This window comes from Carcharodon carcharias, chromosome 19 (assembly GCF_017639515.1).
Source record: "Carcharodon carcharias isolate sCarCar2 chromosome 19, sCarCar2.pri, whole genome shotgun sequence".
NCBI classification, from domain to species: domain Eukaryota; kingdom Metazoa; phylum Chordata; class Chondrichthyes; order Lamniformes; family Lamnidae; genus Carcharodon; species Carcharodon carcharias.
Window position 1 is genome coordinate 26669410 of NC_054485.1, and position 25824 is coordinate 26695233.

Sequence of the window (25824 nt, forward strand, 5' to 3'; positions counted from 1 at the left end):
GCTCTTCAAGAACATATCTAAGTATTTTTTAACTGCGATGAGGGTTTCTGCCTCAACCATCCTTTCAGGCAGTGAGTTCCAGACCCCCACCAACCTCTGACTGAAAAAATTTTCAACTCCCCTCTAATCTTTCAATCAATTACTTTAAATTTATGCTTCCTGGTTATTGACCTTGCTTCTAAAGGAAATAGGTACTTCCTATTGACCCTATCTAGGCAATCATAATGTTGTGCACCTCAACTGTATCTCTCCTCAGCCTTCTCTTTCCAAAGGAAAAACCCCAGCCTTATCCAATCTTTCCTCATAGCTAAAATTTTCTATTCCTGGTAACATCCTCATAACTCTCCTTTGTACCCTATAGTGCAATCCCAGATTCTGTAAAATGATGACCAGAACTGCATGCAGTACTTTAGCTGTGGCCTAATAGTGTTTTATACAGTTCTAGCATCTCTTCACTGCCCTTATATTCTATGTCTCAGCTAATAAAGTAAAGTATTCTGTGTGCCTTCTTAACCACCTTATCTACTTGCCCTGCTGCCTTCAGGGATCTGTGGGCATGCACTCCAAGGTCCCACTGTTCCTCCAGATTTCTCAATACCCTACAATTTATGGAGCATTCTTTGACATGTTTGCCTTCCCCGAATGCATTGCCTCACACTTCTTTGGATTGAATTCTTTTGCCACATTCTGTCCGTCCATTGATACCACCCTCCAGTCTCCTCACCATTAGCCACAAAACCAATGTTTGTGTCACCTGCCAACTTCTTAATCATGGCCCCTACATATACCCACAAGCAAAGTGCAATCTTTGGCTCTTCTGCTGCGTGAAGAGCTGGAAAAGCTGATTTCAGACTGGCGTCCAAAATGAATCTGGATTCAGAGCAATACCTTTAAAGGTTTGTGAGTTGTGCATCCGAGATTGCAACACCAAGATCTTTCCACAAGTTTGTATCTTAATGGGGATCTCATGGGAGGGACATGGTTGCTGCAAATCAAAGTAAATTGGTGTCTCATCAGTTCCTGTATGAGTGCAACAACCTGTCAGAGTTAAGGCATTTCCACGAGGTGAGTGGAAGGAAACTAAAGACAAACTAGAAAAAGGTCAAGCCAAAATTAATTTCTTAAAGTTTCATTGTAAGCCTCTTACGAACTTAATTCTTTTAATGTCTAGTAGGAATTCGATCTTCTCAATATTAATGCTTTTTTTCTTTAATGTTCTCCTAAAGATATATTTGTGTCCCCCCCCCTCACTCACAGATTATACAAAGTGAAAGTGCTCAGCATTAAACTAATCTGTGCTAAAATATGAGTTCCACAGTGCAATGGGCACTGAAAACCTCACCTCCTTGTCAACCTGCTCATTCTTCAACAGAGTGTGAAACATTTGAGGAGAACTCGTTTGATGAAAGTGCTGTAGCCTCTAAAAAAAACCCCAAAAAAGAAAGCCAAAACGTCCGAAATAAAATAGAAAAAAAGAATGTCTTTAAACAAAATGTTAACCTGCCCTCACTCTTTTCTGACGATGTATTTACAGCATTTTCTGCTTTCACTACAGCAGATATATTTAAAATATTAACTAAGTCTACCCTATCAAACTTCATAATACCAAAGCCCTCTATTGGTGTCTCTATCAGCTACAGCAAAATCTTTTTGCTTATACCAATGGGCAGGTGGCTTTTAATTTTTACTATATTTACTTGAGTGGATCAATTAGCTATTGCTATTTTAAACCAGATGTTATCAGCAAAATCCAACTGATTGGTGCAGCTCTGACCCCTGACCCTCTCCCATTCTAATATAATATTCTTCCTCAGCAACAACAACAACTTGCACTTATATAGCACCTTTAAATAGGAAAGTGTCCCAAGGTGCTTCAAGGGAATGTAACCAGAAACAAATTAACACTGAGCCAAAGAAGAAGCCTAGGTATTTAAAAGCTTGATTGGAGAGGTGGGTTTTAAGGAGGGTCTTAAAGAAGAGAATGAGGTGAGGAAGATGGAGTGGTTCAGGAAGAGATTTCCAGAGTTTAGAGCCTAGACAGTTGGGAGGAGAGGCGTACTGCTGTCCATCGGTCATGTCTAATCAGGAGATAGTTTTTGACTTAACGTCCCATTTTTCCTCTTCCCCCCCTGATGAGCTGCACCTCAACATAGGGCCTTTACAGCATGCATGCTTTGTGAAGCCTTATTACCTGCTATCCTCATGATCACTTCCTGTTAGACAGGGGGAATTCCAGTTCTTGTTATTATTGCATCCAATATTGCTTCATGCAATTTTTTTTAAATCAATTTATCACCTGCAGCACAGGCTCATCCTGTACAAACACACAATCAGTGAAACAGAACAATAGAGAAACAGGAGCAAAGAATGTTTTCCTCATCAAATTATCAGTATCAAAAATGTTAACACACGTCCAATGATTGGAGAGTGCTGATTTCTTAATCGGTGTCAGCTTGACTCAGTTGGTGACCCTCTTGCCTCTGGGTCAGAGGATTGTTAGTTCAAGCACCATTCAAGGTATTATTTTGCCTTTGTATTAATTCACAGGATGTGGGTGTCACTGGGTGGTCCAGAATTTATTGCTCATCCCTAATTGCTCTTGAGGATGGGGAAATGCCTTCTTGAACCGCTGCAGTCCATGTGCTGAAGGAACACCCTCGGTACCGTTAGGGAGGGAGTTCCAGGGTTTTGACAGTGAAGGAACAGTGATGTAGTTCCAAGTCAGGATGTGTGTGGGGCTTGGAGGGGAACGGGTGGTGACGTGCCCATGAATCTGCTGCCTTGGTCCTTCTACGTGGTAGAGGTTGCGGGTTTGAAAGGTGTTACTGAACGAGCCTTGGCAAGTTGCTGCAGTGCATCTTGTAGCTGGTACACACAGCAGCCAGTGCACTGCTGGTGCAGAGAGTTATTTTTATTTATTCTTTCATGGGGTGAGGGTATCATGGACAAGGTCATTTATTGCCCATCCCTAATTGCTTTTGAGCTGAGTGGCTTGCTAGGCCACTTTAGAGGGCAGTTAAGAGTCAATCACATTGCTGTGGAGTCACATGTAGGCCAGACCAGGTAAGGATAGCAGATTTCCTTCTCTAAAGGACATTAGTGAATCAGATGGGCTTTTATGTTTACTGTGACTAACTTTATATTCCAGATTTATTAATTGAATTTAAATTCCAACACTTACATGGTGAAATTTGAACCCATGCTACCAGAACATTAGCCTGGGCCTCTGGATTACTAGCCCAGTGACATTACCTGTATGCCACCGTCTCCTCCTAATTGTTTTACGTGGTGGATTGGTGCCAATCAAGCAGGCTGCTTTGTCATGGATGATGTTGAGCTTCTCGAGTATTGTTGGAGCTGCACTCATCCAGGTAAGTGCAGAGTATTCCATCAAACTCCTGATTCATGCCTTGTAGATGGTGGACAGGCTTTGGAGAGTCAGGTGGTGACTCCCCAATTTCCAGCCTCTGACCTGCTCTTGTAGCTACAGTATTTATATGGCTGGTCCAGTTCAGTTCCTGATCATAGTAAATACTTGGATTTTGATAATGGGGGGGTTCAGCAATGGTAATGACAGTGAATGTCAAGGGAGGATGCTTAGATTCTGTCTTGCTGGAGATGGTCATTGCCTGGCACTTGTGTGGTACAAATATTGCTCGCCATTTGTCAGCCCAAGCCTGGATATTGTCTAGGTCTTGCTGCATTTGGACATGGGCTGCTTCAGTATCTGGGGAGTCGCGAATGGTATGGAACATTGCACAATCATCAGCGAACATTCCCATTTCTGACCTTATGATGGAAGACAGGTCATTAATGAAGCCAAAGATGGTTGGGCCTAAGACACGACCCTGAGGAATTCCTGCAGTGATGTTCTGGGACTGAGATGATTGACCTCCAACAACCACAACCATCTTCCTTTGTGCTAGGTATGACTCCAGCCAGTGGAAAGTTTTCCCCCTGATTCCAGTTTTGCTAAGGCCCCTTGATGTCACACTCAATCAAATGTGGCCTTGATGGCAAGGCCAGTCACTCTCACCTCACCTCAGGAGTTCAGCTCTTCAGTCCATGCTTGGACCAAATCTGTAATAAGGACAGGAACTGAATGGCCCTGGCGGAATACAAACTGAGTATCAGTGAGCAGGTCATTGCTAATTAAGTGCTGCCTAATAGTATTGTCGATAACACTTTCCATCACTTTGTTGATGATTGAGTAGACTGATGATGCATTAATTGGTCAGGCTAGCTTTGTCCTGCTTTTTGTGGTCAGGACATACCTGAGCAATTTTCCACATTGTCAGGTAGATGCCAGTGTTGTAGCTAGGGGCATGGCTTGTTCTGGAGCTCAAGTCTGCACTACTATTGCTGGGATGTTGTTAGAGCCCATAGCCTTTGCAGTATCCAGTGCCTTCAACTGTTTCTTGATATCACATGGAGTGAATAGAATTGGCTGAAGACTGGCATAGGGACTTCAGGAGGAGGCCGAAATGGATAACTCACTTGGCTCTTCTGGCTGAAGGTGGTTACAAATGCTTCAGCTTCGTCTTGTGCACATGTGCTGGACACCCCCATCATGGCGGGTGGCAGTATTTGTGTATTGAGCACATAATCTAGACTGACAGTTCAGGGCAGGACTCAGGCCATGTATTTGCAAAAGTCCCACTGCTTGCTTAAGGGGTTTGATAAATGGATCTAAAAGATCCTGTTCGCATTCTTCAAAGAACAGGGTTTTCTTCTGGCTCATTCCTCTCAACTGATTAACCTTACGTCATACTGGCAATCTGGAGCACATTGCTTGTGTAAATTGGCTTCCCCATTTTGCTGACAGAACAACAGCGACTGAACTTGTAAAGTAATTTATTGGCAATGAGGCACTTTGGGAGGATGTAAATAAATGCAAGTTCTTTCGTGTACCAGTAAGCACCCAAAATTTCTGTTCCTTTTTTAAAATCAGACCACTCACCTGCATTGCTTGATAGAAACACAGAAGAAATCAATGTTCTTCCAGAGCTGATTAGTGCCACAATTCAACCAGTGAAATCCAATTATTTGGGCTTGTATTTCTAAATGTTCACTCGGTTATTGAAGCAAACAATTGCAAAATTATTGATGGACTAGCATCACACACTTAGACTTCATGCTTTGGAGTTATTGTTGGACAAGGTTGATTTTTCTTTTCAATTGCTTTAATTGAATTATTAGGTTAATGGAAGTAATAATTTTTTTTGGACATGATTGCGAAATTTCTCCTTGAAAATCAGACCTCCTGAAGTAATTTTGCTTGATCTGGCAAACACTAACCTTCATTCCCTCCTTCCCACAAAAAAATCCTTCCTATGCCATTGACATTCAAGAGATTACATGCGCAATAACTGTTTGACCTGCCAACATTCACACAAATTAACTTGGACATGGTATCAGAAGTAGGTCTGCTAATCCTCCAGGATTTCCCTGGAGTTTCCAAGAATTGAAAATTAATCTCCAGGACACTGCTACGAGTAACACATCAAAATTTTATGCTTTTCAGCAACTTATTTGAAACATTGCCCCCTTAACAAGTTACAACAAAGCTGGAGATAGGGGGGAAAGGGTTGACTTGCTCAAGTTGAGAATCATCTAGTTGTCAATGAAGAGTCAGGCCTGAATTTTCACTCCCGGGTTGGGAGTGCATCATTGGGAAAATTCCTGGTTCCACAAATCCAAACTGGAAAATAGTGCCCCAGAAGGTCAGATTTTTGGTCTAAGGGCATGGGTGAAAATTGAAGTCGTGGCAGGTGACCCCGGAATGACTGCAGAGAGTGCCAGATACAAAGACAGGCTGGGTGGAAGGCTTGCCTCAGTGCACCAGCACTGTGTCAAAGTTTTAAAAAAACAATGAAATCAAAAATAGCCATCCAGCCCTCTGCACCGCTCACATCCCCTCCCCTTCCATACACACACCGTGCAGCACCCATGCCAACCCATGGCACCTCATGTCCTCCACACAATGCCCCATGGCCCCTCATACTCTCCATGCCAACCTATGCCCCTCTACCCATACCCATTGCCCTTTATAACCTCTATTTCAAAGTAGTGCCAACTCATGCCAACCCATGCACCCAAACCACCACCCTTTGCTCTCACACCTAGCATGCCAACTCACCCAATGCCAACCATTGGCAGACCCGAGGACCCACCCTGAAATGAGAAAAAAATAAAGTTATTATTAAGTCTCTGTTGAAGAATCCACTATTTTTAAAAAAATACTCATTGATAAAAACCTATTCACTACTTTTAATTTCCTTTAATCCCTTATAAAAAAGATTGGAATTCATAGTCCCACTTCAAAGAGTCTATAACCACTGTGAACTGTCAATCAAACTGTGAACTTATGCACCCCACTGCAATAATGGAAGGTTGTGAAGTCAGTCGTACAGTACTAATCCAGTAATGATAGCTCACAAGATTGTGTTACCCATTCCCCTCATGCATAAAAAGGTAGGTGTCGTGTCTGGGGGCAGGACTTCCAGATCCAGGCCTCCACGGCTATTTCCTGAGGCTTTCCATCTTTAAATAAATTCAGGCCTCTGCTTTTCAATTGGCCGTGGGAAGACAGGGCACCACGTGGATGGATGTGGCAGGTGACCAATGGCAGGTCATGGTACAAGGTAGTGGGAGACAGGAGATCCATGTGATGAAACCTCCAAGAATGCATCCAACCAGTGTTGGCAACCCGAATCAGAGGGCATTTGTAACTGTACTTGAGGCAAAAATAAGAGCCTTCAGAAGAGGAAGGGGGAAGAACTGGAGAAAATAATATTTTTGTCCTAAACAGTTAACCCACCAGAGGGATGATAACAGGCTGACTCAGCTACTCATTATGATCTCACTACAATGATTACATTCCAGTGGTCTCTTGAGGCTGAGAAGAAAAAGTGCCAAGAGATCAAGAGACCGGAGTCATTGAAACCCTGATGAAATTATGGCACCTTTATCTCAGAGGAGGCATTGTTCACCAGTCAACTATAGCCTAAAGGCTTCCTCTTAGACAAAGAGAAGGGCAGGTCTTTAAGGTCACTGACTCTGTGGCATTCAGGTTCAAAGTAAGCAGCATATTTTTTAAAAAATCATCACCCAGGTAACAGGTAATATTTGGTTGATTAGTATAACAGCACATTTGTACAGTCAGGAAATTCCATCAACCCAGCTTTAATTCCTTCTACATTAAACATTGCCCAAAAACCCTCTTCCCTGCATTGCATGGAACCATTTTCACACCCCATCCAGTGAGTTCTCCATTTGAGCTGTTTCATATGGAGGCAAGTCATCCTCTCTCTATTCAGCATGAGCGGGAGTTAGAATTATAGGGGACCTTACCCTATAGTGTATTTCCGAGCAGCTTGGCCTTCGGGCTTCGGGTTTCAACTAAAGATTCCAAACAATTGAGAGCTACCTTTTTTTATGGCATATTAATGTCCTCATGAGGGCTCCAGTGGGAAAGATCCACAGTTTTTCCACAGCTCAAATCTTAGTTGCCCTGAGCCACAAGGTCATTGCTGAGAGTGCCACCAGCTGAGGTCACAGTGCAAGGTGCAAGTATAAGGTTCTCCAAAGACCCACAGGCAGACAGCTGGGAGCACTGGCCAGGTAGTGAGACTTCGTATGGGTGACTGTAAGAGGTGGAAATTATACCAAACTGTCAAAGAACAAAGCTCAAACTGAATCAAGCAGTAACTTGGGTCTTATTTCCATGGTTTTAATTTGTTTTCCTGTTCAAAAATACAATTAAGAAAGCATGTGAAGGCATTAAGCGAGGGTGCAGAAAAGATTTATGAGAATGATTCTGGAGATGAGACTTCCGTTACGTGGATAGATTCCAGAAACTGGGTTTATTTTCCTTAGAGAAGAAAAGATTCAAAGGAGATTTGATAAAGATGTTCAAAATCATGAGGCATTCTGGACAGGGTAGATAAGGAGAAATTGTTTCCATTGGCAGCATTATCAAGAACCAGTGGATACTGACTTAAGGTGAATGGCAAAAGAACTGAAGACGACATGAGTAAAAGGTTTTTTTAACACAGCGAGTGGTTAGGATCTGGAATGCATTACCTGGCCGTGTGGTGGAAGCAGATTCGATCGTGGCTTTCGAAAGGGAATTCAATAAGCGCCTGAAGAGAAAATATTTGCAGGGCTCTGAGCAAAAGGTGGGGGAGTGAGATTAGCTGAGTAGCTCTTACACAGAACTGGCACAGACATGGCAAGCTGAGTATCTCTTTCAACTTTGTAACCATTCTATCAGCAAGATTTTCCACACCGGCCCGCCACCGCTGGGATCTTCCGGTCCCGCCACGAGTCAATGGGCTTCTGGCTGGGGCACCGCCTCATCCATGGTGGGTCCCACCCTCGATGGGGCCGGAAAATACTGACCTATGACTCCATGAAATCTTCTCATTGCCCTATGCTATTCCGACATCTGGTCAGCTAACCAAACCGCTGAACATCTGGCAATATCAGCCTGCCAGTCAGACCTCTAAGATATAAGTGAGGGACCTATGGTTGCCCCTTTCGAGGGTAAAATACATTGATGGCACTTTTCAAGTGTTTACAATCGCCAAAGTAAACAGTCCCCTTTAGAAGGCCCAATGTGACTTTCAGAGGAGCCTGGGAATCGGCAGCCTGGAGACTTTCCCCAGAAGAGTCGACTCTAACATGCAAATCAGGAGCCAACGGGAGTTGAAGGGCTCCTGTTCGCAATTTTCAGTCCAAAGGGGGCGGAGCACAGGCGATTCAGTACTGGGCCCTCAACCAAGTAAGCAATGGTCCTTAAGGGTCAACAGGCCGTACACGCGACAACCAGTGAAAATCTGACTATTGTTTTGGGATGCGGGGAGGTGGGTGCAGGTAAGGAGCAAGAATTCTTCTCCTGGCCAATACAAAAGGTAAATGGTTGCCAATTGCTTAATGCTCAAACCTCCTTTTCCAAGTTTTCTTAGCTCTACCATGGAGCTGCCAGGTCTCATGCCCTCCCCCCGTATTGGCAAGCTGCCCATCAGTCTGCATTGACTACTCAGCAATCACCACCAACCCAATGCAAATAGGCCCTGAAAGTAGTTTGGGCCTCATATTGTAAACTACAAGAGTAGTTGTTGAAAATTGCACCTCATTTCCTCCTTGGCAAGTAACAATAATGGCAATGATGGATGGACAGGGGTGGATTCGTGACTCCAAAATGTAAGTTCTGCTGGGCAATGTTGCAATGGTGTCGGCTGTGGCTTGGTGGATAGCAGGCTTCCCTCTGAGTCAGAAGGTTGTGAGATGTGAACACAAAATTCAGACCAGCACTGAGGGAGGGCTGCCCTATCAGAGATGACATCTTCCAGACTGAGATGTTAAACTAAGGCCCTATCTTTCCTCTCAGGCGGACATAAAAGAACCATTTGTGCTATTTGAAGATGAACAGGTGAGTTTTCTCTGTTGTCCTGGCCAATATTTTTCCCTCAGTCAATATCAGCAAGAGAAATTCTCTGGCCATTATTACATTGTTCTTTATGGGAGCTTGCTGTGCAAAAAATGGTTGCTGTTTTATATTACAATAGTAATTACACTTCAAATGTATATTGGCTGTGGAGTGCTTAGGGATGTGGTTGTGAAAGGTGCTATATAAATGCAAGTTCTTTCTTTTCAATGATACAATATGCTGGAATATAATGTTACGATTCTACTTTAAAAAGCATAAAATACCTTAGATATTTGAGTCAGGAAACTTCAATAAGAATATGTTAGGTCGCTTTTCTTGGACAGACCTTGCTGTAGAAATGCTTTAATACAATATTGAATGCCATATTTCAGGGCATGGTGACTAAGGAATGCTACATGACACTACTGCAGTATTTATCTGAGCTTGCTGAACCCAATGAAACAGAATAGGTCATGTGTGATACAGAGTTGATCCTGCAAAAGGCCTCTAAACCCATTAAGTCAGAAATCTGGCCTGGGTACGATTAATTCTATATCCGTGGATCTGTCATTTCAAGTAAACTAAGTTTGAGTAGACAACTAGCACATTGGACAGATCTTTCACACACCCGAATCAGCTTTGGTTTTGCTACAACTCTTTATTAAAATAAAGGACAGTATCTACCTCCATTCCTGGGTATGAAACAAGCCTGTGGCTTGATAAAAAATCTCTTGATTCCATTTAGCCCCCGTCCCAATCATTCAAGTCTCTCTCTCGTTTGATCAATGTTACAAAGTAAAAAAGTGAGAAGTGACTTAATTGAAACCTTTAAGATCCTGAGAAGTCTTGACAGGTTGGATGTGGAGAGGATGTTTCCTCTTGTGGGAGAATTTAGAACTAGGAGTCACGGTTTAAAAATAAGGTGTCGCTCATTTAAGACAGAGAATGAGGAGAAATGTTTTCTCTCAGAGAGTTGTGACTCTTTGGAACTCTTCCTTAAAAGGCAGTGGAAGCAATCTCTGAATATTTTTAAGCCAGAGCTGGATAAATTCTTGATTAAAAAGGCAGTGAAAGGTTATTGGGGGTAGACAGGAATGTGAGGTTGAGGTTACATTCAGATCAACCACGATCTTATTGAATGGCGGAGCAGGCTCGAGTGGCCTACTCCTCCTAATTCGTTTGTTCGTATGTACATAGGTTCTCCGATATGGCCTATATTGTTCCTTAGGTCCCAAACATGCCACCTTATACAGTCTTCTTCAACACCTTGGAACATTTTAGCATGTTAAACTCACTATATTGCTGCTGTTGTATCCTGAATTTTGAAATCACAATCCATTTCACAGTTTTCTCCACTAACCTGTTCGTTCTCAGTAGGTCAAACAATGAAATTCCTACCTCTCCGTTATTCCTTCCTCTTAAAATCTTTTCAAAATAGGCTAATTATTATTCTCTGGTGATATCTAGCGATATGGACCTTGACCTCTCCTGTTGGTTTTTGCAGTAAAAGAAATGTTGACAGAGCTGGAGAGGAGGCCAATGGCAATAGACAATCTTGCACAAGCAAACTAAAATAACCTCACTCTCCAATTTTCTTTTCTTCTCTTCTGAGGGGTGTTGACTGTCACTGGGATTTGGTTTCCAGGATGCCAGGTTATCCTGATACCTCATCCTGCTAAATGCTATTTGCTGAGCTCCTGACATGTCTTGACTGGGAGGGGAGACAGGGACACCAGGACCAAGCCAAGTCCCATCCTCTCACACGTGGGTGAGGTGAGTGGGAGACATTAATTTTAAATCTGGGGGCGGTATCAATGGCCTACTCCTGTTCCTATGAGGGTGAAAATGGTATAGTCATCCATTCTACACATCCAGCAATTTTCCTTGCCACTGATGTGAATGGCAAGGAATAATGGGCAGCCATATAAATATTGTCCAGTTTAATTCACTGCCCAAGTTAAAATTACTCCCACAGATAGTTGCTCAATAGTAACTAATATGGAGAACCCAGGCTGATTTCCAGCTTGAGGATAGCTCTGGTACCTCCAGCACTGTACAAATTGGGGTCGTCAAATTTACTGGGGATTGAACCTAGGATTTTCATAAGGCCTCTATGGCTCTGACCCGCTTGATGAACTTTCTGTGCCACTGTGGGAGCCCAATTTTTATGTATCAAGATTATCAGCCTACCTAGTTAAATAAATAAAACCAAATTCCAATGCTCATGTCTTCCGAAATCAGACCCAGCAGCAAAGGAAGTGCATCCGTCAGATCAGCAGGAACTCAAGAAGAAAACATTCCTTACATTACTGTGGTACTGCTCTCTGGATATCCCAATAAATACTTAAAAGGAGCACAGTCATACCAACACGCAAAGCTGGTTTTTCCTTATTAGTTTGTATGCATTATGCAAGATCACAAAACACTCTTAGATCCATCATTCCATTGCTGGCACAAGGCATCAGTTGTTAGTCAGGAGTAAGAAAGGGCTACGTAGATGAAATTAAGATACAGAGGCCATGAATTAATTGAATGACAGAACAGGCTGGAGGGACTGAATGACCTACTCCTATTCCTATCGGGATGGAAATGGAATAGAGGCAATGACAAACAGAGACCTACATTGAACAAAAACAAAAATACCTAGAAAAACTCAGCAGGTCTGACAGCATCTGCGGAGAGGGATACAGTTGACGTTTCGAGTCCGTGTGACCCTTCATCAGAAGCGTCATACGGATTTGAAACGTTAACGGTATCCCTCTCCGCAGATGCTGTCAGACCTGCTGAGTTTTCCAGGTATTTTTGTTCTTGTTCTAGATTTCCAGCATCCACAGTATTTTGCTTTTATCTTAGAGACTTACATTGCATGGGTTCAAAGTCAAAGTTCAAAGTGACGTTTAAAATCCTGAAGGGGTTTAATAGGGTAGACATAGAGAGAAGATAATTCCCACTTGTGGGAGAATCCAAAACTAGGGTCTTTAAATTTAAAATAGTCACTCATAAGTATATCAAGGATTTCAGGTGGAACCGCTTAACCCAGAGAGTAGTTACAATGTGGAACTTGCTACCCCTTGGGATAGTTCAAGCAAACAGCAGAGGTGCATTTCAAGGAAAGTTAGATAAGTACATTAAAGGAGAAAGAAATAAAAGGATATGTTGATAAAGTGAGATAAAGTAAAGTAAGAGGTGGAGTGTGTGGAGCATACTGTCATGACAATATTATAACTCGTGAAAATTGTACTTTAAAGGTTACTTTTTTTCAAAAAATGAACTGATTCAAAATGGACTCTTCTCTTGTGGATTTCAACCATTTTCCTCTTACCTGACGAGGAAACAAGAGCATGCATTCTCAGACATGAAAGACATTTGGAATTCAATGAGCCTTCGACAAATGTAAATAGACACCTTTGCCTTTGATGGTTTCCCTTCACACACAAAGCCCTTGAACTTTAAGGTGCAAAAAAACACCACAGCAGGTGAGAGGAGGATTCAGACTGTAACTAAAATTATCATAATGCCTTATTTGGAAGGTGACTTGGCATGTTACAGGACAGCAGCCATCCATACACCCCTGTTAAAAATATAGCAAAATGTTACTACAGGCAGAACCCTATTACAGAACTTGATCACACGGAGAGGGGAACCAACAAGCACAGCCATCAAACTGCTGTAATCAATTCGGTTAAAAAAAGGGCCAAACCACAGTTTCTTGAAAGAGAAATAAAGAACCTCCTCTCCCACCCCTACCTGGTCCCATCTTCAAGCTTACCTGAGAACACCAACCTCCTGCAAATTAACTATGGGAGCCATCACAACTGCTGAGGAATCTCTGCGATTTCAAAGCCTTCACTTCAGACAACATAACAACGCAACTACAAAATAACAGGCCTGCATTGAAACAGAGACTGAGATCCATTGCATTTTCATAAGCATTGTTTTTATCTTCATCTGTACCTAGTTTTTGTGTCTGAAGGGACAGTGTTTGAGATATAGTTTTCTTTAGTAATCTCAAGGGCAAAGAAATTAAACTAACCTTTTTCCTTTATAAATACAAAAGGGCTTGCTGCTGGGTTATTTTCTGCTCCTAATTCATTTATATGTATGTTTGGCTCACTCCAGAGGTTAAGAGAACACACAGACTCACATGCAAATTTAAATGACCACAGTCAATAAAAGGTAACGCACCTTAAAATTGTCCATGACAACATGCACTGACACAAGTAGTTGGGCCAAATAGCCTGTTTCACACTCACTTTTCCAGAACCACTTCATCCAATTCAGGGTCATGGGGAGCCAGAGCCTATCCTGACAGGCAATAGGTGCTAGGCCAGGTATACCCAGGATGGGACGCCAGTCCATCACAGGGCACACACTCACACATACTGGGGGACAATTTACCGTAGTCAATCCACCTAACCAGCATGTCTTTGGACGATGGGAGGAAATTGCAGCGCCTGGCAGAAACCCATGCAGACACGGGGAGAACATGCAAACTCCACACAGACACCTGGTGAAAGGATCGAACCTGGGGCTATGAGGCAGCAGCGCCAACCAGTGCACCACCGTGCTGACCCAATAACCTTTTTCTATTCTGTAAAATTCTGTGTAATGTAATTCTATGTGAGCATTCTTATTAAATAAAAGACAGTTATGTTAACCATAAAAGCAACAGAAACTCAAATGCAAGCTTTTTAAAGCAAAAGACTAAAAACATAGACAACAGTGACACCAGCTGGCAAGACCCAGTGCAGCAACATACCAAGAGCAAAACACGAAGAAGGCTTTGCAGCATATTTGATTTTCCCCTGTCATCAGAAGCTACCATTACAAGTGTTTGGGATAAATGATACACAAGGTTAACCCTTAAACATCTGCAACACAGCAGCAGAGAGAATAATTTGATAAGAGCATGCTAAGCAGTTGCACGACAACATAACTGGCAGTATTTCTACCCTCAAGCAATTTCTTGAATAAATCCAGTATCCTGGAAATTTATTACAGCTGGCAGTAACATCCTGTATACTTTCATCACAATTGAATCTGAATGTATTGTTTTGAGTTACCTTTCTCGATCCAGTTATATTTATTTAATATCTCTAAAAGATGCCCTCCAAAGTCGCTGCTTCCAAAGTTGAAGAGTCCGATTTGTTAAAGTCTTCTACATAGCTCTTTCCTTTGACTCACAGATCAGCCTTCTTGCTCTCATCTGGCGCCCTTACATCAAGATAATATAATTCTAGTTGGATTGCAGCCAGGTATCTTTCCTTGCTGGCTCTGGAATTAAAGCATCTTGTGTACATTGTACCAGTTAATCATGGCTGTGTACAGTTAGCCCCCTATGCTGCTGCAAAACAGTACTTTTTGCCCTCTTACTTTTCTTCAGATGAATAATAATACTCCTGTACATAGAACAAAGAAAGTTACAGCACAGGAACATGCCCTTCGGCCCTCCAAGCTGCACCAATCATATTGCCTGTCAAACTAAAATATTTTGCGCTTCCGGGGTCCGTATCCCTCTATTCCCATCCTATTCATTTATTTGTCAAGCTGCCTCTTAAACACCACTATCGTTACTGCTTCCACCACCTCCTCTGGCAGCAAATTCCAGACACTCGCTACCCTCTGCGTAAAAAACTTGCCCCGCACACCTCCTCCAAAGTTTTCTCCTCTCACCTTAAATCTATGTCCCCTAGTAATTGATTCTTCCACCCTGGGAAAAAGCTTCTATCTACTCGGTCCATGCCACTCATAATTTTGTAAACTTCTATCAAGTCACCCCTCAATCTCTATCACAATTCGAGTTTCTCCAACCTCTCCTCCTTGCTAATAACCTCCAGGCCAGGCAGCATCCTGGTAAACCTCCTTTGCACCCTCTCCAACGCCTCCATATCTTTCTGGTAATGTCGTGCCCAGAATTGCACGCAATATTCCAAGTGTGGACTAACCAAGGTTCTATACAGCTGCAGCATGACTTCCCAGCTTTTATACTCAATACCCCTGCCGATGAAGGCAAGCATGCCATATGCCTTCCTGACTACCTTATCTACCTGCGCTGCCACTTTCAGTGACCTGTGGACCTGTACACCCAGATCCTCCTGCCCGTCGATGCGCTTAAGGGTTCTGCCATCACCATGTATATTCAGAATCGAGTCTATTAGCACATTTAACAAAAGCAATACAAAAAGCTGTATTGTTAATTTACAAAAATCTGCTTCAAAATATTGCACCAAAATGTCTCCTCCTGCTGTAACCATTTATACCTCCTCCATACCAATCTTGTTTCTTTACTTGTCCCAGTACCACTAACTTTTGCCTTACATCATCACCCTTTTTATTGCCTAATTGCTCCTGCCCTTCACAGATCTTTGTTCTTTCCTGCCCCTTTCTTCCCAGCTCTATCTTTGCTTAAAATCTGTTTACCTCTGACTTCTTTCAATTCTGCTGAAAGGTTATTGACATGTTCTCCCTCTGCACAGATGGTGCCTGATCTCCTGAGTATTTTCAGCAGTTTCTGTTTGTCTCCTCAATTCTTAGACTTCAAACCCCCTCAAGAGCCACACATGCTCCACAAGGGCCAATGGCAAGTCGTGGGGGCAGAATGTGCCCAGGTTTAAATGATTTTGACATTCGCATGGCTGCTGTATCCACAGGCCATCAGTGTACAAGCACAGTAGGTGACAGCCAGTTAATTTCCAACATTGTGCCAGTCAAATCACAATAACCCACTTCAATTAAAAGATCAAAAATATCAGCACATACTGTCACCACAAAATGCAAACCAAAAGGCAGGTTTTCCCCAGCTCAGATGTAAAGTTAAAAACCAGGGATTGGATTTAGTGCAGCTTGCTGGAGTGGGCAAGGTCTTGGATGGGCCCCGCATAATCACGTATCCCATTCCCGCCAGCAGGAAAACTGACACCATTAAACCAAGGGTGGGAGCGGCTGACATGGGGAACCTGCCCACTGGCTATAATTACTTGAGCCACTTAAAGGTCATTACCCCCGAGACCACCAAAATTCAATGGTGTCTAGGGGATTCGCCCAAAATCACACGGATTTCCCAGGTCTCCTGAAGATTGCCCAGCAAAGCCCATCAGGTTCGACAGCAGCTTGCCATGTTGCTGGTGGGGGTGGTCCATTTTTTTTCAAAGGCACTTAGTGTCCAATTGAGGGAGCCGACATCAGGAAAGGGGATAAAAACAAAAAAACTGCGGATGCTGGAAATCCAAAACAAAAACAGAATTACCTGGAAAAACTCAGCAGGTCTGGCAGCATCGGCGGAGAAGAAAAGAGTTGACGTTTCGAGTCCTCATGACCCTTCAACAGAACTTGAGTTCGAGTCCAGGAAAGAGCTGAAATATAAGGCTGGTTTAAGGTGTGTGTGGGGGGCGGAGAGATAGAGAGACAGAGAGGTGGAGGGGGGGGGTGTGGTTGTAGGGACAAACAAGCAGTGATAGAAGCAGATCATCAAAAGATGTCAACGACAATAGTACAATAGAACACATAGGTGTTAAAGTTAAAGTTGGTGATATTATCTAAACGAATGTGCTAATTAAGAATGGATGGTAGGGCACTCAAGGTATAGCTCTAGTGGGGATTTTTTTTATAACGGAAATAGGTGGGAAAAGGAAAATCTTTATAATTTATTGGGAAAAAAAAGGAAGGGGGAAACAGAAAGGGGGTGGGGATGGGGGAGGGAGCTCACGACCTAAAGTTGTTGAATTCAATATTCAGTCCGGAAGGCTGTTAAGTCCCTAGTCGGAAGATGAGGTGTTGTTCCTCCAGTTTGCGTTGGGCTTCACTGGAACAATGCAGCAAGCCAAGGACAGACATGTGGGCAAGAGAGCAGGGTGGAGTGTTAAAATGGCAAGCGACAGGGAGGTTTGGGTCATTCTTGCGGACAGACCGCAGGTGTTCTGCAAAGCGGTCGCCCAGTTTACGTTTGGTCTCTCCAATGTAGAGGAGACCACATTGGGAGCAACGAATGCAGTAGACTAAGTTGGGGGAAATGCAAGTGAAATGCTGCTTCGCTTGAAAGGAGTGTTTGGGTCCTTGGACGGTGAGGAAAGAGGAAGTGAAGGGGCAGGTGTTGCATCTTTTGCGTGGGCATGGGGTTGTGCCATAGGAGGGGGTTGAGGAGTAGGGGGTGATGGAGGAGTGGACCAGGGTGTCCCGGAGGGAGCGATCCCTACGGAATGCCGATAAGGGGGGTGAAGGGAAGATGTGTTTGGTGGTGGCATCATGCTGGAGTTGGCGGAAATGGCGGAGGATGATCCTTTGAATGCAGAGGCTGGTGGGGTGATAAGTGAGGACAAGGGGGACCCTATCATGTTTCTGGGAGGGAGGAGAAGGCGTGAGGGCGGATGCGCGGGAGATGGGCCGGACACGGTTGAGGGCCCTGTCAACGACCGTGGGTGGAAAACCTCGGTTAAGGAAGAAGGAGGACATATCAGAGGAACTGTTTTTGAATGTAGCATCATCGGAACAGATGCGACGGAAAGGGGATGTCAACTGAATGCCACCCCCCACTCTTACATCTGACCTTCCCCTACAACCCCTAATTCGCACTATTCATTTCTCTTCAGGGATTTAAAAATATTCTTTCTTGGGATATGGCTAAATTTATTGCCCAATCCTAATTGCCCTCGAGACAATGGTGGTGAGCTGCCCCTTTGAACCGCTGCATTCCACGTGGCGTAGGTACACCCACACAATGCTGTTGGAATCCCACGATCTCCAGTGAAAGCCTCTGTATTACCAGCAGCAGCCACCACTCCCAGCAATGGTAATGGGAGAGCTGCCAGCCTCTGATTGGCCAGCAGCTCTCAGCAGACAGGATTTCTGCCACGATCCGAAATCCCAGGAACACAGTTGCCACCCCTCCAAGATTATCCTGGAGTCTCCAGGATTCAAGATCAATCTCCAGGACACTGCTGTGTGCAAGTTCAGAGAAAAATCATAAGGACATTAATTTTTCATTTTCTTTGAACATTTCTCTTTACCAGATATAAAAATATTGAAAATGGGAAAAATGCAGCTGTTTGGCTGACGTTCATGCATCATCCAATTAAGTAATGAGTCTTCTTGCTTTCCAATTGGTGTAGGAAGGAAGCGCGTCACAAGGATAGATGTTGGCTGACTAATGGCTGGAGCGTGGGGGCAAGTCATGTGGTGAAGCCTCCAGGACTAATTTAATCACGGTTGGCAACCCTACCCAGGGAAGGCTCAACGCTGGTCAGTTAAAGGTCTGATAGGTACTGCATTCGATTGGGTTTTCCCCCAATGAAGGCGGTGGCTTTCCCACCAATTCTGACTTTGGGAACATTAAATCCACACCCGTATCCTACACATAGTCAGATTCCAAGGAAGAGACTTCAAAGCTTTTACTTTATTTTTGTGGGTTAATGTACAACCACTGGACAAGGTGGGAGGAAAAAAAAATGTAATAAGGAAGACTGAAATAAAATGAGAAAAAAAGTCCATAGCAAGCTTACTTCACATCTGAAAAGAGGAGGGTAGACTAGTGTTCTAATGACTCGATCATAACTGCCAGTATTAACTCAAAATGACGTCTTTCTGATTCAGATGCTAGCTGATCAATTTGAACAGGTTTTGGCTTCCTTTCGCATCGCCCGATTAAAATTCAAGACTTCACTGCAAAAATCACTGAACTTTGAAAACACAATCACACATTCAACCCAGCTGAAAAGAAAAAAATATCTTTATTGATAAAGTCCCAAGATTTAGAATGATACATGTTACAAATACAACTTTCAGCTAAAGGATGGCTGGTCATGTCTACTACAGGTTAAATACATAAATTTCAATTTTCCTAATCATTGATTCTATTCCAAGAAAACTGCAAAAAAAAATTAAATCATTATTCCTTGTGACTGTTTTTGAGGAGACTCCTTCTTTAACAGTCAGCAGTAACATATTGCAACAAAACGCTTTGAGAAAAGTGCAACTACAATGCAGAAAAAGCCCTTTCTCACCCTATAAATCTTGTTGGTTTCATCACAAGGAAACTACATTACTTGGGCAAGTGATTCTAAGTGGTGTAACATCTTGTGACAAATAGTGAACATTTGTACAATTGCTCTGTTGATTTCTATGTTTGCAGGATTTGGTGACCGAATTTTTGCATAAAAGATCAACCTGGGGGAGGGATCGAAAATAATCACTTTCTAAATGGGCAAAATGATCTGTCTTCGTTAACAAATGAAATTCACCCAGCACATCTGAAATAGGCACAACTGGTGAGGCAAATTTTTGAGCTTTGAAAACTCAACAGAACTCTTCAAAGCTTAACATTCTTTGTAACTGATTTAAAATCGTGGGGATTTTAAACAGAAAAATCATACTACTACATAGGTACAATGTCTGATATGAAATTTCATTATCACTTTCCATCATATAAAAAAGCTTTTTGTTACCTTCCACTTTTTCATGAGAAGGGAGGTTTACAAAATATAGTACTTTAGAGTTCAATAAAAGCGATAGCAGATGTTACAAATCTTTACTGATTTAAACATGTTGCACTGTGCCACAGCGAATTATTAGATCACCACACAGGCAATTATTGCCCCAGCATAGACTATCTCACCGCCACTGAGGATTTTACAATGCTTGATAAAAAATTAAGAAATTTGCTGTTTTTAGAAAATAATTCCTTTTCTGGTGTGTTTTACTTCAAAATTAAATTGCAACTTCCCCCATAGTTGCTTCCAGATTGTTTCAGTTTCCTTGACACCTGGAATAATGAACACTCCTCTGTTACACCCACACAGGCAACACTATTAAAATTTCCTACTTTCCAGGACACCCAAGGTAAGAGGAGTAAATACCACATAGGAAGCTCATCCATTCCAACTTCAAAGTTCTTTAAACTATGACAACTCTATCCTCTCACTGCTTTGCTAAAGGGGATCAATGTGGAAAGAAATATCAATAGAAAATGCCCAAACTTTGTCATTCTGCTGCCCTGCTTTTTCTTTTAAATGGGATAACCCAGTCATGAGTCTAACTGAATCTTGTCATCTTGATGCTCATATTGATAGCATGTAACAGTGGCGCTAGCAGACCACTATTCATTATTAAAGCAGCTTTACTCGAGATAAAAGCCAGCATTCTCTGACAATAGTTTCAGGCCCTTTTCGCATCTCATGTTTTACAACTACAACTCTCAAGCACGTCTTTAACTACTAAAAACTCCCTTCAAAAGCATTCCCTCCTACACTATTCCAATCATTTCTTCTAAAGACACACATATAATAATCACTTCAGCATTTTGCATTACTGTTTCATTTTTGTGATTTATTTGCAAACATAAACTTCACAACCTCGGTCCCACATCTAGTCAGTTTCCCTTTGTTAATCCCAGGTCACAGTCCTACCTACAACCTCATTAACTTCTTATAAGTTGTGAAATTCCTTAAATAAATACTGAAATACCAATAATCTTCCACCTCTTTCAAATTAATGACATGTATATATTGGATAATATTTTGTGATTACAATTGTTTTGCCAGTTGGCAGCAGGCTAAGCTAGATTTAGTTTTCCCTATGAAAAACTAAGTCATCTCAATGCACTGTGCATGGGGAGTGAAGACCTGATTCTAGTCTTCAAAAAAGCAGAGTTAGAGGCAGAGATAATTGGATGAGAGCACACAGATACACTCCAGCTCTCCTTTCAAAGTAATACCATCTGCCCTTACATTTTCAGTAAAATTGCTTATGTGCTCATAATAGAAACTGTCTGTAAATATGTAACACTGTAGTTACATCTTACTGCTCGTGGTGGCATTGCAGCACCTCCACTGACAAGGTGGGGGGTTAACTGCAGCACAACCTTCTTCCATCGACAGTTGCCATTATAGAAAATGCAAGCACAGGAATTGATTGTGGTAAAGCTGACTAGCCATAAGTGCAACAGTTGCAAGACTTTGTGGTATATTTATAGATGTTTAAAATGGCAGCTTCAAACACTATTGTCGTCAGATAGGATGGGAAAAAGTAGTTTCATTATCTGTAACATTTATAAACTTTCCATTTTGAAAGATTGGGGAAAATGTGTGGCAAAAAGTTACAGTACAATGTATTAAGACATCCTAATAGGAAACCAAAATGGTGCGGTACCATAATTTTTGCAAGTATCATTTAAGGTTCTTAAGTATCAATAACCTTAAAATAACTTTATTTACAACCAAGGCATTGGAAAAATTTAGCCTATTGAAGAGAGTATACAAAAAAAGGCAAGTGTCAGTAAGCAGTGTCAATTACTGCTTAGCTAAAGTCACGATTTGATAGTATGACAGGAGCAACCAGAGTCCATAAGTACAACAGGAGTCCAATCCAGCTGGAGGAGATCTTCACCCAGACGGCTGACCAGGCACTCTGCACAGCCGAGTAATCAGAGGTGGGACTAGGAAGACAGCACAAGGGTTAAAAAATAATAAAATTCATGAAGCTGCCAGTTATTAATCAATAACAAGAGAATGCAATACACTGGGCTGACATTTTCTCCAGTTCTCAAGCCATTGCAATCGAATTAGAAAACACTGTTTATAATTTAATTGGTTGTAGGCACGTCTGAAAAAACAGTAAGCAAACTGGAAACTGCAGACAATATGAATTGAAGCAAATCAAGAGGGTCTGCAAGGGGGTTTCAGAACACTAGTATTTTGATCAAACATTCATACACACATGCTTTCCAAGATGAGTCACTGCACAATGAGGAGCAAAAACCCTGGTTGAATTTTTTTTATATTTTAAAATGCTCCCTTAGCCCAGAGCTTCTGAGACCAAGTTACCCAGCTGTAATAAGCAAACAGAATATAGAATCTTCTGGTCTGCATGGCTTGGTGCTGTCCCAATGTGAGATGAGTAACAAGGCCAATTATGAGCCAGTTAGTACAAGGTGGCACTGAGTGGCTTTAGGTAACTATTCCTTCAAATTTTTGCTCTTTTGATCCTTCTGGGGAAATATTTCTGAAGTTGTTTGCCTGCACAGGGCACTCTGGAGATCAGAATCTTGTCTTGAAGAATTAAAAGAACTTAACCAAATTCCATGGTTAACCAAATACCTTCAGCCCTCTCTCTGACAATGAAGTCATTAGCCTCACTTTTATTTTGCATGTAACACGGTAGAGGGCGACTTTGCTATATTTCGCAATGTTTGTTATTGATTTGATAACATAATACATACCGGTACCAGTTGGTAAGTGTCATCATGATGTAGAGAGAGGCCAGGAAGAGGCAAAAATGGAAGAAGGAGTAGCTGTAGGTGACTGCATCCTGCTCGTTATCCACTGCACGATGCAAACCATCTTCACAGGGAGTAGAGAAGTCATCATTCGACGCTTCACCTTCTTCAGTCATCATCAATTTGTTCACTTGCACATTATTGGACGATCGGATGCTGCAGGACACAAGGAGAATGCACTGAGTGAAAAAGTTGTTCGTGGAAAAGTTCGCTGTGCGTATTTCATTAAAAAAAACCTAAAGCTCACAACTAATAAACTTGTGTTTGGTGTACATGTCATTTCGTTTAACTTATTTTCTCATTCTTTCTCCAATTTTTTTTCTGCTCTGAAGGCAACTAGCAACTCTTTTAGGCATATTTCACTGTTCGCGCTTTCTGATTAAGTATCAGGGCTTGAAAATCCAAATGCTATGGATGGCAATGAAAGGAACTGCTTGGCAAACTAAAGTTGAAGAGCTCAGGTATAGAGCTCTCCACAGAATGCTAGACAAGACGGCCAAATGGATGCCTTTACTTCACATTGAATCAGTCTCAATTTCTTGTCCACTATACTCAGGTCAATACTAAAAAAAAAGCGCAGAGGAAAGCAAGAGAATAATGTACAAGAGATTGCTTGCTCTGAGAAAACAGGAGAGTACAGTGCACAGCATAGAGGTCTGGCTGGATCAGGGAACAGGTGAACAGCACACAGGAAATTGGTTGAGGGGGGTGGGGGAGGGGGTGCCTGAAAGAAAAAAAAATCTTTAACTAATGAGACATTGAACAAATATATCTAAATAAAAACATCTATTTCACTTTGGAAAAAATCTTTTAGATACAGCGGTAATTTTAAATTGCCAGGGTTAGTGTTGGGTGAAGGGCAGGGGGAGCTACAAATACCACTCCCTCCCCATCCCTACAGCTGTGACCTACACCACTCCACTACTGAGTGGAGTCTATCCTGCAAGGTCCACTGGTGAGCTTGTCCCCCACAGCCAACAGTATTCCATTTGAATGGGAACCAAGAACAGGGAACATTATTGCATCACTAAATATCTTGCAATCAGTTAAGGCCTGGATTCAAGTTCGTAACCTGTATACAGAACCTCACATCGGTTTGCGTTCTTTTAAGATAAATCTTAAAGAGGCCTTCAGTTGGAATAAAATAGAAATATAGAAGGCATGCAAATACTGACCTTGCATAAAGCACACAAAGGAGGAAAATGATCAATCCAACAATGCTCTGGGCATCCCACCACTGGACTACTGAATCGGAGGGTGGAGCAACTGTTGCGTTGCTGGTGGTTTGATGGACAATGCTTAGGAGACTGGGGTTACATTTTCTTTCTGAATAGGATGAACAGAAATACTATAAAACTCAGTATTCCCCAAATCACAAATGTACAATAAGCAGTGAACAAAATACTCTAGCCTTTTCCTTTGACAAAATCTTTTAATGCTCTATTACTAAGCTCTTGGACAGCACTCCAGAATTGCACAACATGGAGCATTTCAGGTGCCACAACCAGCTTTTGTGGCAGTTTTCACCAGCACCAAGGTTTATGGTGCTGACTTTTTTCAGCAGGAACTAGATTAAGAGTGCCCAGTCTCATTTCAGACTTAAGTCAGAAAAAGTGAGACAGGAAAACAATTGTGGGGGAACTCACACTGTATTTAAAGCATACTTAAAGACGGCCCTTTCCTTCATACCACAGAAACTGATATAAAACTGCAAAATTAAGCTTACCCGGTTCATTGGTCATGGCAGACCAGGTCACATACATTGTATAGAGAGTAATGACAGAGGCTTGCAGCAAACCTGAATGAGGCTGAGCTTCCTGCAAAAAAAAAGATGCAAAAACTGTGATGAACAAGTAGGCAAACTCCCAATTTTCACATATGTCTAATTCTACTAATATAAATACCAAATAGCACTTGGAGGGAAAAAAGCTGCATATGTATATATTGTCAAAATCACAGAATTATTATAGCAAAGAAGGATGCTATGCAGCCCATCGAGCCCATGCTGGCTCTCTATAGAGCAATCCAATCAGTCTAACTCATCCGTTGTACCATTCTATCCTTGTAGTTTGCAAGTTTGTCTACCTGTATCTTGAATTAAATCATTAATGGGTGGTATTAATAGTGGAAGAGTGTACAAAATCAAGGAAGTTATGCTAAGTCTTAATAAAACACTGGTTAGGTCTCAGTTGGAGGATTGTGTGGGCACCACATTGTAGGAAGAATGTCAAGGCCTTAGAGGAGGTTGCAGAAGAGATTCACTAGAATGGTACCATGAATGACTTTGAGAGACTGGAAACATTGGAGTTGTTCACCTTAAAGCAGAGAAAGTTAATTATGAACCATTTCGATGGTTTCTCCTTATTTACTCTGCTTTAAGTGGCAGAGGGTCAGTAACCAGAGGACATAGATTTAAGGTGATTGACAAAAGAACCAGAAGTGACATCTGGAAACTTCTGCTTTTTTGCGCAGTGAGTTGTTGTGATCTGGAATTCACAGCCTGAAAGGGTGTGGGCAGCAAGTTTTATAGTGACATTCAAGGAAGAATTGGATAGCTCTACCACAAGCAGGCACAGGCACAGAACAAATATCTTCTTTCTGTACTACACCATTCTATAATGGTGTAACTGCGACTGAAATTGAATTGCGTCATAATAATATCATGCTCGAGTTAATACAGAGAAGGCACATTTTCACTGGTCACTAAAACTCTGTCTTCCAAAGACAACACAAATTGTTCTGTAATGAACAGCACTTCAGGTCGTAAGACATATGTATCTTTTGTTGTGCTCAGAGAATTATAAACTAACAACCTAGCTACTTAATTTTTTCCTCAATGAAAGCAACTCTATACCACTGTAACGTACTAAGAATTCTACCTATTTCACCCATTTTATCATCTATGTGAAACAAGGTTTAGCTTACAAAGGATTAATTCTTAGGGTTGCAGTTTTTTTTAAAAAAATACCTTATTAAATGCCGGTAGTCACTGAATGAAAGTTGTCCGGTAAATTAAATGAACTACTGTGAAGGAAAATGACAACCTGTTCACTTTCACATTTTGCATCAAGATTTGTAGCAGCATTGGAAAGTCACTGAGCATCTCAGCAGCTCGGACTGCAATGGA

General features: G+C 42.0%; 1 protein-coding gene across 1 annotated transcript in view; it reads right to left on the minus strand.

The window, feature by feature from the left end:
• Positions 1–19136: 19136 nt before the first annotated feature.
• Positions 19137–25824, minus strand: part of LOC121291494 (serine incorporator 1-like) — a 38080-nt gene continuing 31392 nt past the window's right edge. The window contains exons 7-10 of the mRNA XM_041212756.1: positions 24424–24514; positions 23873–24023; positions 22641–22853; positions 19137–21857 (exon numbers count right to left, since the gene is read on the minus strand). Coding sequence (XP_041068690.1) covers positions 21719–21857; positions 22641–22853; positions 23873–24023; positions 24424–24514 — 594 coding nt within the window. The 3' untranslated portion in view covers positions 19137–21718. The remainder of the gene's footprint in view (positions 21858–22640; positions 22854–23872; positions 24024–24423; positions 24515–25824) is intronic.